This window comes from Oncorhynchus nerka, linkage group LG25 (genome assembly GCF_034236695.1).
Source record: "Oncorhynchus nerka isolate Pitt River linkage group LG25, Oner_Uvic_2.0, whole genome shotgun sequence".
Classification (NCBI taxonomy): Eukaryota; Metazoa; Chordata; class Actinopteri; order Salmoniformes; family Salmonidae; genus Oncorhynchus; species Oncorhynchus nerka.
The window spans coordinates 58744658-58760690 of NC_088420.1; the positions used below are offsets into that span (position 1 = coordinate 58744658).

Below are 16033 nucleotides of genomic sequence, written 5' to 3' on the forward strand. Positions count from 1 at the left end.
TGGGAGAAGGTCATGTGGTCTGATGAGACAAAAATATAGCTTTTTGGTCTAAACTCCACTCGCCGTGTTTGGAGGAAGAAGAAGGATGAGTACATCCCCAAGAACACCATCCCAACCGTGAAGCATGGAGGTGGAAACATCATTCTTTGGGGATGCTTTTCTGCAAAGGGGACAGGACGACTGCACCGTATTGAGGGGTGGATGGATGGGGCCATGTATCACGAGGTCTTGGCCAACAACCTCCTTCCCTTAGTAAGAGTATTGAAGATGGGTCATGGCTGGGTCTTCCAGCATGACAACGACCCAAAACACACAGCCAGGGCAACTAAGGAGTGCATCTCAAGGTCCTGGAGTGGCCTAGCCAGTCTCCAGACCTGAACCCAATAGAACATCTTTGGAGGGAGCTGAAAGTCTGCGTTGCCCAGCAACAGCCCCGAAACATCACTGCTCTAGAGGAGATCTGCATGGAGGAATGGGCCAAAATACCAGCAACAGTGTGTGAAAACCTTGTGAAGACTTACAGAAAACGTTTGACCTCTTGTCATTGCCAACAAAGGGTATATAACAAAGTTTTGAGATAAACTTTTGTTATTGACCAAATACTTATTTTCCACCATAATTTGCAAATTCATTAAAAATCCTACAATTTGATTTTCTGGAGAAAAAAAATCTAATTTTGTCTGTCATAGTTGAAGTGTACCTATGATGAAAATTACAGGCCTCATCTTTTCAAGTGGGAGAACTTGCACAATTGGTGGCTGACTAAATACTTTTTTGCCCCACTGTACCTTCGCCACTTTGGGCACAGGGACTATGGTGGTCTGCATGAAACATGTAGGTATTACAGACTCGGTCAGGGAGAGGTCAAAAATGTCAGTGAAGACACTTGCAAGTTGGTCCGCGCGTGCTTTGATTACACGTCCTGGTAATCTGTCTGGCCCTGCGGCTTTGTGAATGTCGACCTGTTTAACGGTCTTGCTCACATCGGCTACCGAGAGCGCAATCACACAGTCGTCCAGAACCGCTGATGCTCTCATGCATGCTTCAGTGTTGCTTGCCTCGAAGCAAGCATAAAAGTCATTTCGCTAGTTTGGTAGGCTCGCGTCACTGGGCAGCTTGCATTTGGGTTTCCCTTTGCAATCCGTAATATTTTTCAAGCCCTGCCACATCCAACGTGTGTCAGAGCCGGTGTAGTAGGATTCAATCTTAATTCTGTATTGACACTTTGCTTGTTTGATGGTCGTCTGAGGACATAGCGGGATTTCTTATAAACATCCGGATTTAGAGCCCCGCTCCTTGAAAGAGGCAGCTCTAGCCTTTAGCTCAATGCGGATGTTGCCTGTAATCTATGGCTTCTGGTTGGGATATGTACGTACGGTCACTGTGTGGGCGACGTTGTCGATGCACTTATTGATGAAGCCGATGACTGAGGTGGTGTACTCCTCAATGCGATGTGATGAAACCCAGAACATATTCCAGTCTGTGTTAGCAAAACAGTCCTGTAGCGTAGCATCCACGTCATCTGACCACTTCCGTATTGAGTCACTGCTTCCTGTCACACAATTCCTGCTTTAGTTTTTTCTTGTAAGCAGGAATCAGGAGGATAAAATTATGGTCAGATTTGCCAAATGGAGGGCGAGGGAGAGCTTTGTACGCATCTCTGTGTGTGGAATAAAGGTGGTCTAGAGTTTTTTTTTCCCCTCTGGTTGAACATGTGACACGCTGGTAGAAATTAGGTAAAATGGAGAAGTTTGCCTGCATTAACCTCTTACCTCTACCTGGGACGCTTGCGTCCCAACTAGAGCTCTGGAAATGCAAATGCGCTACGCTAAATGCTAATAGTATTAGTTAAAACTCAAAAGTTCATTAAAATACACATGCAGGGTATCAAATTAAAGCTACACTCGTTGTGAATCCAGGCAACAAGTCCGATTTTTAAAATGCTTTTCGGCGACAGCATGAGAAGCTATTATCTGATAGCATGCACCAATACACTACAACAGAAAAGCACAGCAGGGGACGTAAACAAAATAATTAGCATTTCGGCGTTACACAAACCGCACAATAAAATAGAAAACAGTCATTACCTTTCACCATCTTCTTTGTTGGCACTCCTAGATGTCCCATAAACACTATTGGGTCTTTATTTCGATTAAATCGGGCCATATAAAGCCAAGATATCGTTATATGTAGACTGTGTGATAAACGAAAAAAACAGCGATTTCACAACGTAACGTCATTTTTTAAAATTCAAAAAGTAGACGATAAACTTTCACAAAACACTTCGAAATACGTTTGTAATGCTACTTTAGGTATTAGTAAACGTTAATAAGCGATAAAAATCATCCGTAGGCGATGTAGATATCATTAGCTGTCGTCTTGGAAAAAATTTCAGGAGAGAGCTCTTCCGGAATGATCTGGGCGGAGACCGGAGGTAAGCGGTGCCCCTCTTTCGGTTCAACCAAGAATCAAAGATGATTAAATTCACAAGATACTCGACAACATGGGGATGCTGTGGGAGTTGAATGCTCGGTCTTATCTAATTCGGCTCACTGTTAACAATTGCGGTAGTGGCGCAAGGATATTTATTTCCATTTTCTGTGATCAGGTTTTCCTGCGCTTTCCGATGTAACGCACGTTATGTAATAGCCACAGTCGTGATTTAACCAGTTTTAAAAACGTCCGAGGGTTTCCTATACACACATTCTAACCATATGAACGTACTATATTCCTGGCATGAGTAGCAGGGCGCTGAAATGTTGCGCGATTTTTAACAAAATGTTCAAAAAAGTAGAGGGTCGACTGAAGAGGTTAAAGTCCCCAGCCACTAGGAGTGCCACTTCTGGATGAGCATTTTCTTGTTTGCTTATGGCCTTATACAGCTGGTTGAGTGTGGTTTTAGTGCCAGCATAGTTTGGTGGTGGTAAATAGATAATAATGAATAATATAGATGAGAACTCTCTTGATAGATTGTTTGGTCTACAGCTTATCATGAGGTATTCTACCTAAGGGAAGCAATACTTATGAGAGCTATTGACATGTTGAATGCACCGAGCTGTCTGTCTAAACTACTGGCACACAGCTCGGACACACATGCATACGTCACAAGACATGCCACAAAAGATCTCTTCACAGTCCCCGAGTCCAAAACAGACTATGGGAGGCACACAGTACTACATAGAGCCATGACTACATGGAACTCTATTCCACATTAAGTAACTGACCCAAGCAGTAAAATTAGATTTTAAAAAGAGATAAAGATCTTATGGGACTGTGAAGCAACACAAACATTGGCACAGACACATGCATACACACACAAGATAACATTCGCACTATCCAAACACATGGATTTAGTACTGTAGATATGTGGTAGTGGTGGAGTTGGGGCCTGAGGGCACACAGTGTGTTGTGAAATCTGTGAATGTATTGTAATGTTTTTAAAATTTCATAAACTGCCTTAATTTTGCTGGACCCCAGGAAGAGTAGCTGCTGCTTTTGCAGCAGCTAATGGGATCCATAATAAATACAAATACAAATACATTGAGCCTTCTTTAATATTAGACATCGCCCAACAGCTGTTATTGACAAATAGATACACAACCCCACCCCTCGTCTTACCAGACATAGCTTCTCTCTCCTGCTGGTGCATGGACAATCCCGCCAGCTCTATATTATACACATCGTCGTTCAGCCACGAGTCGGTTGAAACATAAGATATTACAGTTTTTAATGTCCCGTTGGTAGTATAATCTTGATCATAGGTCATCCATTTTATTTTCCAATGATTACACGTTGGCCAATAGAACGGATGGCAGTGGGAGTTTATTCACTCTCTAAAGAATTCTCAGAAGGCAGTCCGACCTCAGCCCCCTTTTTCTTCGTCTTTTCTTCACGCAAATGATCGGGATTTGGGCCCATTCTGGAGAAAGCAGTATATCCTTTGAGTCCTTAAATAAAAATCCTTCTTCCAGTTTGAGGTGGGTAATCTCCAGAGGTTATTTTCGGTCATAAGAGACAGAAGCAGCAACATTATGTACAAAATAAGTTTAAGAAAAACGCGGAAAAACAAAAGATCAAAGTTAGTTAGGAGCACGTAAAACATCAACCATTCCCTCCGGCGCCATTCTACATCTTCCTGATGCACCGGAAACATTTTAGTGACAAAAGTGATCAAATTAAGATCTGACATCTGTAGAATGCTTTAGTTGTTGCATATCTACTGTATGTAACATACCACTGAGCCATAGATTCACCATATTATTCACTAGTTGAATAATATAGAATGCAGATTTGCTGTCATGCTTTGTGTTTCGGCTCCTTTTGATCATGAATTAGAAGTGAGACACAGACACAGGTGAAGGAGAAGTTTTGAAGCTATACGTACAATGAAACTGCAGCAGTGAGAGCTACTCTGAGGACAGAGCCCAGTCAGCCCACATCTAAAACACACAATGCCCCTGCTCAAGTAGGAGATTGAAGCACTGAGTAAGAGGAGAGGAGAGGAGAGGTTTGGGAAAATGCACAAGCAATCTGTATTCTCAGGGGGTGTTCCTTCTTAGCTAGCGCTGCCTGAAACTGTCTGTCCTGAACCCTAAACCCTTTTCAATCAAATCTACTGGAGGCACAACACTACCATCTGCACATTCTCACACACACACACACACACACACACACAGGCATTCACACACGTACACACACACTTACACACTACACACCTACCACTGCCGCAGCCACATCATCAACTCAATCTGGTGATATAAAAAATGATCTCTGGAGCACTATCTCCCTACACTTCCCTCTCTCTAGTACTATCTATATTGCATTTCCCCCTTCTCTTTCTCTGTCTGTCTCTCCTCTCTTACCCCCCCTCTCCTTTCTCTCCTGTGTATCATGGTTAACTAACACTTCATGGCACTGAAACTCCATTAGTGTCTAGCTGTCTGTAGACAGTAGACACAAGAAAGTAATGTAGACAGTACACAACACTCCCCTGTTGTTTCACTATCTACATTAAATACATCTACCCCACTGGGGGTGTGAAGTCATCTACTCAGGAAAGTCTCCATTCACTTTCAGCGGTTCTGGAACGGTTCCGACCAACATTTTTACGTACAGAGCGCTCTGTGAACGGCGCAACATCAATTGCTGTGCCCTCCGAGATAGCTTTGGACCCGCTCGCATGGCGCTTTCCACTCTTATCTGAAATGCAGTATGTGAAATCTGACACCTAATTTGCATAGGGAGCGAAATGTCACATTTTCTGCCCTATCTAGACAAGGAACCGATTTTCCCCTGGCTGTGAACCTCGCAGTCCCGCTTACAATACGACATATGAAACGGAAGACCCTAGTGATTGCAGCAAACACAAACCCATCTTGCTGTTATATTCTCAGATGGATTTAGAGCTCTCAACATGAAAGAAATACAACAGAATTGTGTCGAATTGAAACAAGACTACCTTTTCTTGCTAATCAGAGGGACAAAATCCCCTTGTACTTAAAGCTGAAGTTCTTATACAGTAACAGTATAAGAAAGGTGAAATAAAAATCGTAAGTTGTTTAGAATTTGATTGTTAATATATTCAGAAGGCATTTCAATAATTTCAAACCCTATTCCCCCACGTTTGTGGAATATCAATTATTTCTTTAATCTTTTTCTCATATTTGTACTATATACTTGATCTTGTGTCCTCAAAAGTGACTAGTGCTCAGCAATGCATGACTATTTTTATAGAGAAAGGTGAGGTTTTACTCTTTCTGGCAATATAAGCATTACTATGTATTGTTCATGGCCCGCTCGTAATAGGTGTAAATCTACATTTTGATATTACATTTAACAGGTTGTCTCTCTCAGAGGAACTGCTGAGGATGACTCACTCCACTGATCCAGAGTCAGTTAGTCAACTAACTTTTCGCGAATTGCGTGATAACACATTACAACATCCCTGCTGTAAATTGACAGGGATGTTGTAATGTTTTAAAGTAGTGAAAAGAGTACTGGTCATATCTTTTGGACTGCTAGAATCAAGACAATTTGTCTGTAGTATTGGTGAAAACATACCTGTCAATTATTATCTAGGTGATATTTTTCTAGGTTGTACAGCAAGAACAGAGCAGACTGAAATGGCTTGTGTCAACTTGAGCTAACTAGCTAGCTAGTTAGGTTAGCTAAGAAAATAAATTCAACATTGGCTAGCAATAAAGATAATTATAAACAAGTCAAGGTACCTACCCAGCAGCTGCTAAAAATAGTCTTCCGCTTCACAGCTGCTTCAAGAAGATTTACTAAAATAGTCTGAGATTCATCTCACCCGACAGCACAAGGTAATAATAACTGATCATTTGAATCTACAGTAGGCCTAAGCAAATACTTTAAATAAATACAGTATGTTAGAGACATTTTTACAGGAGGCTTCCAATTACAGTTAATAACATTATTTTTCAGCATTTTACCCGTAATGCAGTGCAACCTACAGTATTAATGTTGTAAAACACATGTACTGTATTTTACTGTTCGACAGTATTTTACTGTTGAAATTACAGAAAAGTTTTACAGTGCAGGGATCTGCTTTTTGAAACACTCACACACTCCAATGCAGGAATGCATGCACACATGCATTTTGTATTGCAAAAATCTTCCCGAAACCAATTTTAGCTATCTAACTTCCACAAAGACTGACCACATCTATATTAACAAGGACAGGTCTTCATTTGTAATGGTGCAAGCTCTCTCTTCCACTCAGAGCTCGCTCTCTCTCTCCTGCAGCAATCCATCTCCAATTAACTGGTCTTTAATGCTCCTTTCAGTAACATCCTCTCAGTGAAGCTAATGGACTGTGAGAATAAGAGCCACAGAGAGAGACGGGGGGGGGGGTAAGGAGAGAGAGACAGAACGAGATATAGAGAAAGTGAGAGAATCATCATATTCTCAACCTCATATTTTCATGCACTGTCTGTCGTTCTTTTCTTTATCTTTTTTTATCCTTAATTTCTCACCACTCATTTATTTTTTCTCTTTAACACATCACGATGTGATGGTAGAGATTATATTCCTCCCCTCTCCCCAATGCTAGCTTGAAGTGGTTCTTCTGAGGCTAATATGTAATGACATGGAACATTACATTTACTGCCCAAGTTTCTCATTGAATTACATACAAACGCTCAAATGTTGGCTTTGATGCACACGCAAACACACACACTCCAAAGCACTAACAGGAACAAACACTACAGTAAGTCCCTAGGTGTGCAATTAAACGTAAGCAAGCAGTGTGTGTGTGTGTGTGTGTGTGTGTGTGAGAATGTGCAGATGGTAGTGTTGTGCCTCCAGTGTGTGTATGTGAGCCAGACAGCCATGTGGTTGTGTCTCATTTAAGGTCATGTTGCAAGTTAAATTTGGCAATAAAAATAGAAGATAGCCTTATTTGGTAGAAGACCAAGTCCATATTATGGCAAAAACTTCTCAAATAAGCAAATAGAAACGACAGTCCATCATTTCTTTAAGACATGAAGGTCAGTCAATCCGGAAAATGTCAAGAACTTTGAAAGTTTCTTCCAGTGCAGTCACAAAAACTATCAAGTGCTATGATGAAACTGGCTCTCACGAGAATCACCATAGGAAAGAAAGATCTAGAGTTACCTCTGCTGCAGGGGATAAGTTCATTAGAGTTACCAGCCTCAGAAATTGCAGCCCAAAGTTAAAATAACAAACACATCTCAACTGCTCAGAGGAGACTGTGTGAATAAGGCATTCATGGTTGCCGCATCTTTGCTATTCCGGATTAAGTGATATGACATGCTATTTAAAAAAAATATTACTCTGTAATTAATATTACCCGATTAAACTGATCATGTAAATGTAATTACTAGGAGGTCGGGGCACCACGGAAGAATGTTTATAGAGTTGTTGTCTTCCGAATAAACTCTTAAAGACCTGGCAATCTTTTATATCAATAGCAGTCAATTATTAATCGGCACCTTATTCAGTCTGAACGTCGTAAAATTCTTGGTTATCTTCACGAACCCTGACTAACAAGTTGAATCAGCAATACAACATTTGGTGTAATTATTTATTTCCAAAATAATCACACATAATTACATATGCAGATTTTTGGTTCCAACCACCATGTCTTTGAGAGACGCCGAGTCAGTGAACAGATGATTTCCGCAGGTGTATTTCCCACCGTGAAGCACGGAGGAGGAGGTGTGATGGTGAGGGGGTACTTTGCTGGTGACACTGTCAATGATTTATTTAGAATTAAAGTTACACTTAACCAGCATGGCTACCGCAGCATTTTGCAGCGATACACCATCCCATCTCGTTTGGGCTTAGTGGGGCTATCATTTGTTTTTCAACATGACAATGACAAAATATACCTCCAGGCTGTGAAAGGGCTATTTGACCAAGAAGAAGAGTGATGGAGTCCTGCATAAGATGACCTGGCCTCCACAATCACCCGAACTCAACCCAATTGAGATGGTTTGGGACGAGTTCGGACCGCAGAGTGAAGGATAAGAAGCCAACAAGCGCTCAACATATATGGAAACTCCTTCAGACTGTTGGTTGAGAGAATGCCTAAAGTGTGCAAAGCTGTCATCAAGGTATAGGGTGGCTACTTTGAAGAATCTAAAATCTAAAATATATTTAGATTTGTTTAACACTTTTCTGGTTACTACATGATTCCATATGTGTTATTTCACAGTTTTGATGTTTTTGCTATTATTCTACAATGTAGAAAATTGTAAAACATAAGAAAAACCTTTGAATAAGTAGGTGTGTCCAAACTTTTGACTGGTACTGTATATATTTTAGTCGACACACTTGTCCCTTACGAAAAGGATTGCAGTCAAAGTGCAATACAATCCAGTATTACTGCAGTTACAGTGCAGTATAACTGAATGTCAAGTGCAGTACACTGCAGTAATTCTGCAATTACTGCATCCAAAATGCCACAGTCAACTGTATTTACTGCACCTTTACTGCAGTTTCAAAACTGCAATCTTTTTTGTAAGGGGTGTGGTGTGTCTGATATACATGAATAAAAATGTATTCACCCTGGACATGACTTACATTTATTTTACACCTTTTGTATCATAAGCTGTAAGTTTATTTGTCTTAAAGTTATCACAGAGGTTAGTACAAATGTGAAAACCAATATGACAAACATACAATTAAAAAAGTATTGTTTTGTAATCTTTAAAAAAAACATAAATTTGTTGTTTTTGCAACACTCTCTTGCATTTGGTCATCCCCAAAATGTGGCCATTGAAAGCCTTGATAGATCCATCCTCCCTCAGTCTTGATAGATCCATCCTTCCTCAGTCTTGATAGATCCATCCTAACTGCAGCACCACGAGCACAGTGGTGCCCTCATTAAGACTGGCTTATTGCTGCCTTTATTCAGACCAAGATAACGCACTATAGACCTGGACTCCTTCCAAATAATCACCTTCTCATTCGGGTTGCATGTGTGTTTGGGTGTGTGCGTTCAGTGTGTGTGTGGTCAGAGATAGAGAAAGTAGGAACCATTTGATGCAATGCTTATTTACATGTTTAGATTGATGGGAGAGGAAGGAAAGTAGATTCCAAGAATGACAAAATGTGTACTAGAAGGTTCTAAAACATTATTTCACATTAGCATTATCCTACATTAGCATAAAAACACTAAGTAAATATACTGTATGTTGATGGTGGTCAATCCCATTTAAGGTTGAGTCCCAAATGTTACCCTAATTCCTATATAGTGTACTACTTTTGACCAGAGCCCAGGAAACCCAGCAGCCATGCAGTTCTTGACTCAAACTGATGCACCTACTACCATACCCTGTTCAAAGGCACTTAAATGTTTTGTCTTGCCCATTCACCCTCTGAATGGCACCCGTACACAATCCATGTCTCAATTGTCTCAAGCCTTAAAAATCATTTTTTAACCTGTCTCCTCCCCTTCATCTACACTAATTGAAGTGGATTTAACAAGTGACATCAATAAGGGATCATAGCTTTCACCTGGATTCACCTGGTCAGTCCATGTCATGGAAAAAAAAGGTATACTGAACATTTTGTATACTCAGTGTATCCTGAACTGCATGCACCTGTGACAATAACATGACTGCAGGTGCAAACCATATAGCTGTCCATTCAGCACCAAAGACAGCTCTAACCAGTCTATTTCTCTCTGCAGAACCACCCGCTAACCAACCAAAACTGAACAAAAATATAAACGCAACATGCAATAATTTAAATGATTTCAACGACTTTACTGAGTTACAGTTCATATAAGGAAATCAGTCAATTTAAATAAATTAATTAGGCCCTAATCTATGGATTTCACATGACTGGGCAGGGGCACAGCCATGGGTGGGCTTGGGAGGGTATAGGCCCACCCAATTGGGAGCCAGGCCTAGCCAATCAGAATGAGTTTTCCCCACAAAAGGGCTTCATTACAGAGAGAAATACTCCTCAGTTTCATCAGCTGTCCGGTTGACTGGTCTCAGACGATCCTGCAGGTGAAGAAGCCAGATGTTCCTGGGCTGGTGTGGTTACACGTGGTCTGCAGCTGTGAGGCCGGGTTGAATGTACTGCCAAATTCTCTAAAACAACATTGTAGGCGGCTTATGGTAGAGACATGGACATTCAATTATCTGGCAACAGCTCTGGTCGACATTTATGCAGTCAGCATGCCAATTGCAGGCTCCCTCAACATGAGACATCTGTGGCATGGTGTTGTGTGACAATACTGCAGATTTTAGAGTAGCCTTTTATTGTCCCCAACACAAGGTACACCTATGTAATTATCATGCTGTTTAATCAACTTCTTGATATGCCACTCCTCCGGTGGATGGATTATCTTGGCAAAGGATAAATGCTCACTAACAGGGAGGTAAACAAATTTGTGCACAAAATTGTAAAGAAATAAGCTTTTGTGCGTATGGCAAAATTCTGGGAACTTTTATTTCAGCTCACAAAACATGGGACCAACACTTTACATTTTACGTTTATATTTTTGTTCAGTATACATGGCTGTCCATTCAGCACCATGGTCAGAGTCAACCGACGAAAGTACAGCATAACAACCCCTACAGGTTCCTTCAGCACCATGGACATCGCCAATCACAATACCTAACCAATCTACATAGCTCTTCTTTCAGCACAATGGACAGTACCACATCACATATCTGTTTTCAGCACTCTTTTCAGACAGGATTAAAACAGTATTGCTGTTTGTTCAGCACCACCTGCCTACCACCATACAGTCGGCAGAACCGAATACCCTCCTAATAGGAAACATAATAGATGGATAGACATATGGCTATTTCCTAATTCATTGGAATTGTTACAATGTAGGACCAAAAATGTATCAGTGCACAGGCAGTCCGCATTAGTCTATTTCTTAATATGAAACATGAAATCCTAACACTTGATTAGCTCCATGCATAGGAAGACACTGAAATAATAGGCATTTGTGTTAACTTTTGATCACTTAACCAGGCCAGATAAGCTAACAATACATACTATTCAGTTCATTTGTAGGCATATAGCTAACCTAAAACGCTTTACACAAACCTTGCAGGTTTATGACTACTTCCAAGACATTACTCAAAAAACAAGCTGACCTAGCGGCACTCACTGACTTACCCGAGGCCCCCTGCATCCAGCCACAGATCTTATAGACGGTGGTGGTGGAGAACAGGAAGAAGAGAGTGAAAGAAGCAATGCAAGCTATCACCAGCATCATTGACATCCCGACGAAGAACGACGCGGCCTTGAACGCGGTGGAAGGGATCTGAGCGAACTCGGTGAAGGTCCCTGTGCAGTCGAGCTCCCTCTGGATCCCGTCGCCGGTGCAGAAGTGGAAGAGGCCGAAATAGCCGGCCTGTGGGGTGTCCACGCCGTCCCCGATCCAATAGGGCTGGCTGAAGATCACCACGTTCAAGATGGCGAACAGGATGGTGAAGATGGCCCACAGGAGTCCGATGGCACGGGAGTTGCGGACATAGTTATGCTGGTATAGTTTAATGTCTTCCGAAGACATCGATGGGAGCATCGACGCAGCCGATCCGGGTATCATTGTAGCACAGTTTGTGTTGTATCCCAGTCCCGGTATTCTTATGAAGTAGGTAAGCCTATTAAAGTAGGTATATGAGCAAAGGGGGGCACTGACTAATTAATTAGTTGAGCAATGGAGGAGTCAGTAGATATGTTTGCTGAATAAATGCAACCCAAAGTAGCCTATGCACCCATGCAACTGAATGAATCACATCAAAGGCAACATCTGGCAAGCATATTCAACTCATGACGTCGCACCCCGATGCTGGCGCATAAACTGAATAGCCAAAAGCTAATCTGCAAGCTTGTGCCTTTATTTAGCCTAAATGATAACTCTGAGAATGTGGCGACTCCTGAACTAGCCTATATGAGAAATAATTCCTTCCCACCTTTCTCATAGGCTATGTATGGCCGTCTAACCGTTTGTCAGACATCGCTTCTGGCACATGTCACTTGTATGCCTCTGGAATACCTCCTTGAAAACACAGCAAATATCAGATTGTTATTCGGATATTACCCATAACACATTACTCATTTTAATTAAGAGTCAAATCAATATCAAATAATAAGGCCTTCCAATAGCTAATAGAACAGCAGTTTTTTGCAATAGCCTATGGTTCTTTCCTAAGCAATGATAACGACAGTGACGGTGTCAAACCGGAGCAAACGAAACGCAATGTCTATGATGCCCTCCTTCTTGTATAGCCCAAATCACAATCCTGCGGGATAATTCACAGCATCTAGCGGGCTATAGATAACGCACAGCCCAGTCCAGGTAGTTGCGACAGAGATTTTTTTCACGAGCTACGGCAGCATCAGCAGCCTCCGTCAGGATGAGGAGGATGAGAGAAAAGAGAGACACGATACAATACCCACACCAGAGGAAGCCGACAGTGATGCGAGTGTCAGCGCTGACGGTGTTCAGTTCTCTCAATCTATAACAACTCTGTGTTTGTCTGTCCCATGAGCTGGTTTAATATAGGCTGTTACATTCTCAGCACTATCTTCAAAGATACACATAGCCTACGTGAAAAGCCGTCAAACGCACTGACGCATCACAATCCACTCTAGCTCTGGTAGGCTACCCTCTGTAGGCTAGGCTACGGAATAGCATCCGGATGACAATCCCTCCTAAATCAATGCAATCAGTTGATCCGAGCCGTTCGTTCGTCGAAATGGAGCGGGGTAAATTGTCCCTCACAGACAGATTCAGTTGAACTGGCCCGGTTTGGTTATTGCACGCGGCGCGCCTCCCCCGGTCTCCTTCCAAAATGGTAGACCGCTGCTGCTGTGTTCTTAACAGGGGCGGGGGGCAATATGTCTTGTATACTGAACAAAAATATAAACACAACTTGTAGAGTGTTGTTCCCATGTTTTAAGACCTGAAATCAAATATATTATTATTTAACTCAAATGTTGTGCACAAATTTGTTTACATCCCTGTTAGTGAGCATTTATCCTTTGCCAAGATAATCCATCCATTTGACAGGTGTGGCATATCAATAAGGTGATTTAAACAGCATGATCATTACACATGCACACCTTGTGCTGGGGATAAGGCCACTCTAAAATGTGCAGTTTTGTCACACAACACCATGCCACGGGTGGCTCAAGTTTTGAAGGGAGCTTGCAATTGGCATGCTGACTGCAGGAATGTCCACCAGAGCTGTTGCCAGAGAATGTAATGTTAATTTGTCTACCATAAGCCACCTCCAACATAATTTTAGAGAATTTGACAGTACGTCCAAACAGGCCTCACAACTGCAGACCACGTGTAACCACACCAGCCCAATATCTCCACATCCGGTTTCTTCACCCTCGGGATAGTCTTAGACCAGCCACTGGGACAGCTGATGTAACTGAGGAGTATTTCTGTCTGCAATAAAGACCTTTTGTGGTGAAAAACATATTCTGATTGGCTGGGTCTTGCTCCCCAGTGGGTGGGCCTATGACCTCCCAGCCCCATCCATGGCTGCGCCCCTGCCTTGTCATGTGAAATCCCTAGATTAGGGCCTAATGAATTTATTTAAATTGACACATACATGTCTAATATTTTCACAGTATCCCATGCACACAGTGTTTAAGGTTTGCACATATGCAGGAACATACAGATTTGGTTCAGTTTACAAGTTTGAAGTTTCATCCAATGAGGGATCACAGCTGGGGGGAGCAGGATGTTTCACAACACAGGAAGGAGATGATTTTGATCTGGATTACACAGGGTTCTAACAAACTGGCCCCTATTACATCATCGTCATCATGACGACTCATCACCCAGCCATGGTTTAGCTCGTTAGTCAATACAAATCGTTCCCAAATGGCACCCTATTCCCTACATAGTACACTACTTTTGACCAAAGCCAGTCAAAAGTGATGCACTATAGCGAGTATAGCACTATAGCGAATAGGGTGCTAGCTAGGATGCTGCCATGCAATGAGTAGGATGCTGCCATGCAATGAGTAGCCATATAGCCTGTTCTGCCTTTGGATTAATACATAGATTCATACACAATATTTGGGGGGATGTGTGTGTTAAGCGTTGTCTTTTAGGGCACATGATTGTCGTTATCCATGGTGCTGAGTGAAGAGCCATATAGGTTGGTGCTGTCCATGGTGCTAAACCAACACAGTAGCTAGTAGTTCTGTGAAAGGACTGCAATGGGGAGACTGCTTGTAGACCCCTAGCCCCTGCTACACCCTCAGCAGATCTGAGGCAAAATGGTAAGAGCTTCATCTTACCTTTTGAATGGCTGGGTCGGCATGGAAGGCAGGAAAACTATGGGCCTACTGGGGCTTGAGAAGAATGTATTCATTTATCTGTCGGTCTTACCATTATGTAGGCTAGTATCCTTTTGTGTTTTTTTATGTAACATTTCAGTAGGCCTAGTCCAGGTTGGGAAGGCATGTTACACCAAACTAAAATATTACACACCCTACCCTCTCATTGAATTAACTAAAAAAGAAGGATTACCACCACAAATAACAATAACTGTAGCAACCCTGTATTTATAAACGTGGATATCAACTTTACCACTTCAGCAAGCTTTTGTGGCAGAGTCGATACCACGCAGGGCTCAGGGCCAGAAGATTGAGGGTTCGCCGGCCACCACAGACGAGCTCACTCTCCCTGCCTGTCTCATTACACTACGATCAGAGCCAGCTGCAGACAATTATCATCTAGGCGCAGGCCTGGGCAACTCCAGTCCTCGGGGGCCTGATTGGTGTCACACTTTTTCCCCAGCCCCAGCTAACACACCTGACTCCAATAATCAACTAATCATTACCTAATCAGCTGTGTTTGCTAGGGATGGTGGAAAAGTGTGACACCAATCAGGCCCCTGAGGACTGGAATTGCCCAGGCCTGAAGGGGGGGGGGTAATTTGATTTTCAACATTTTGATGCTATATTTATAATTATATAAAATGTATGCTACCAATATTTTCTACCAACAGGTTTCTGTGCCAATAAGCAAAGCATAACTGCATACCGATTACCATCTTCGGGCGCTTCAACGTCATAGTTTGCGTTTTCAACACCACAATCAAAAACAGTATGTCAATCTCAACAAACTATATCCCTCCCTACAAAATATATCCCTCCCTACTTTGTACTCAGTATCAAAGGTCATTCAACTATTTGTTGTTTTGTAACAGATGTCTCTTTCCATTCATCAGTGGCCGGGGCACACTTTGGATGCTGGAATAATATCAGAGTGGAGTGGACCAACATACACAGGTAGCCTACAGGAGACTTTTGAAGTACCCTAATCAGATTAAAACTTTGACTGGTTGTGTTTACGCCACACAAAACATATAAAACATTTTAAAAGTTAAATGACAAGTATTTAGGCTATATTGAAGTGTTAGGTTCTAGGTATGTGAGGAATAGAGAGGCAGACTGCGTGTTAAGGATTCCTGATTAACTGGGCCAGCTGATCACATAGCCCTACAGGGCCTTTGGAAAGTATTCAGAACCTTTGACTTTTTCCACA

General features: G+C 42.1%; 1 protein-coding gene across 1 annotated transcript in view; it reads right to left on the reverse strand.

Moving 5' to 3' along the window:
- The window catches only part of LOC115109740 (LHFPL tetraspan subfamily member 3 protein-like), a 72416-nt gene extending 59198 nt beyond the window's left edge, over positions 1-13218 (reverse strand). Inside the window, exon 1 of the mRNA XM_029635034.2 lies at positions 11632-13218. Within this exon, the coding sequence (XP_029490894.1) occupies positions 11632-12064 (433 nt within the window). The 5' untranslated portion in view covers positions 12065-13218. The remainder of the gene's footprint in view (positions 1-11631) is intronic.
- Positions 13219-16033: the final 2815 nt, after the last annotated feature.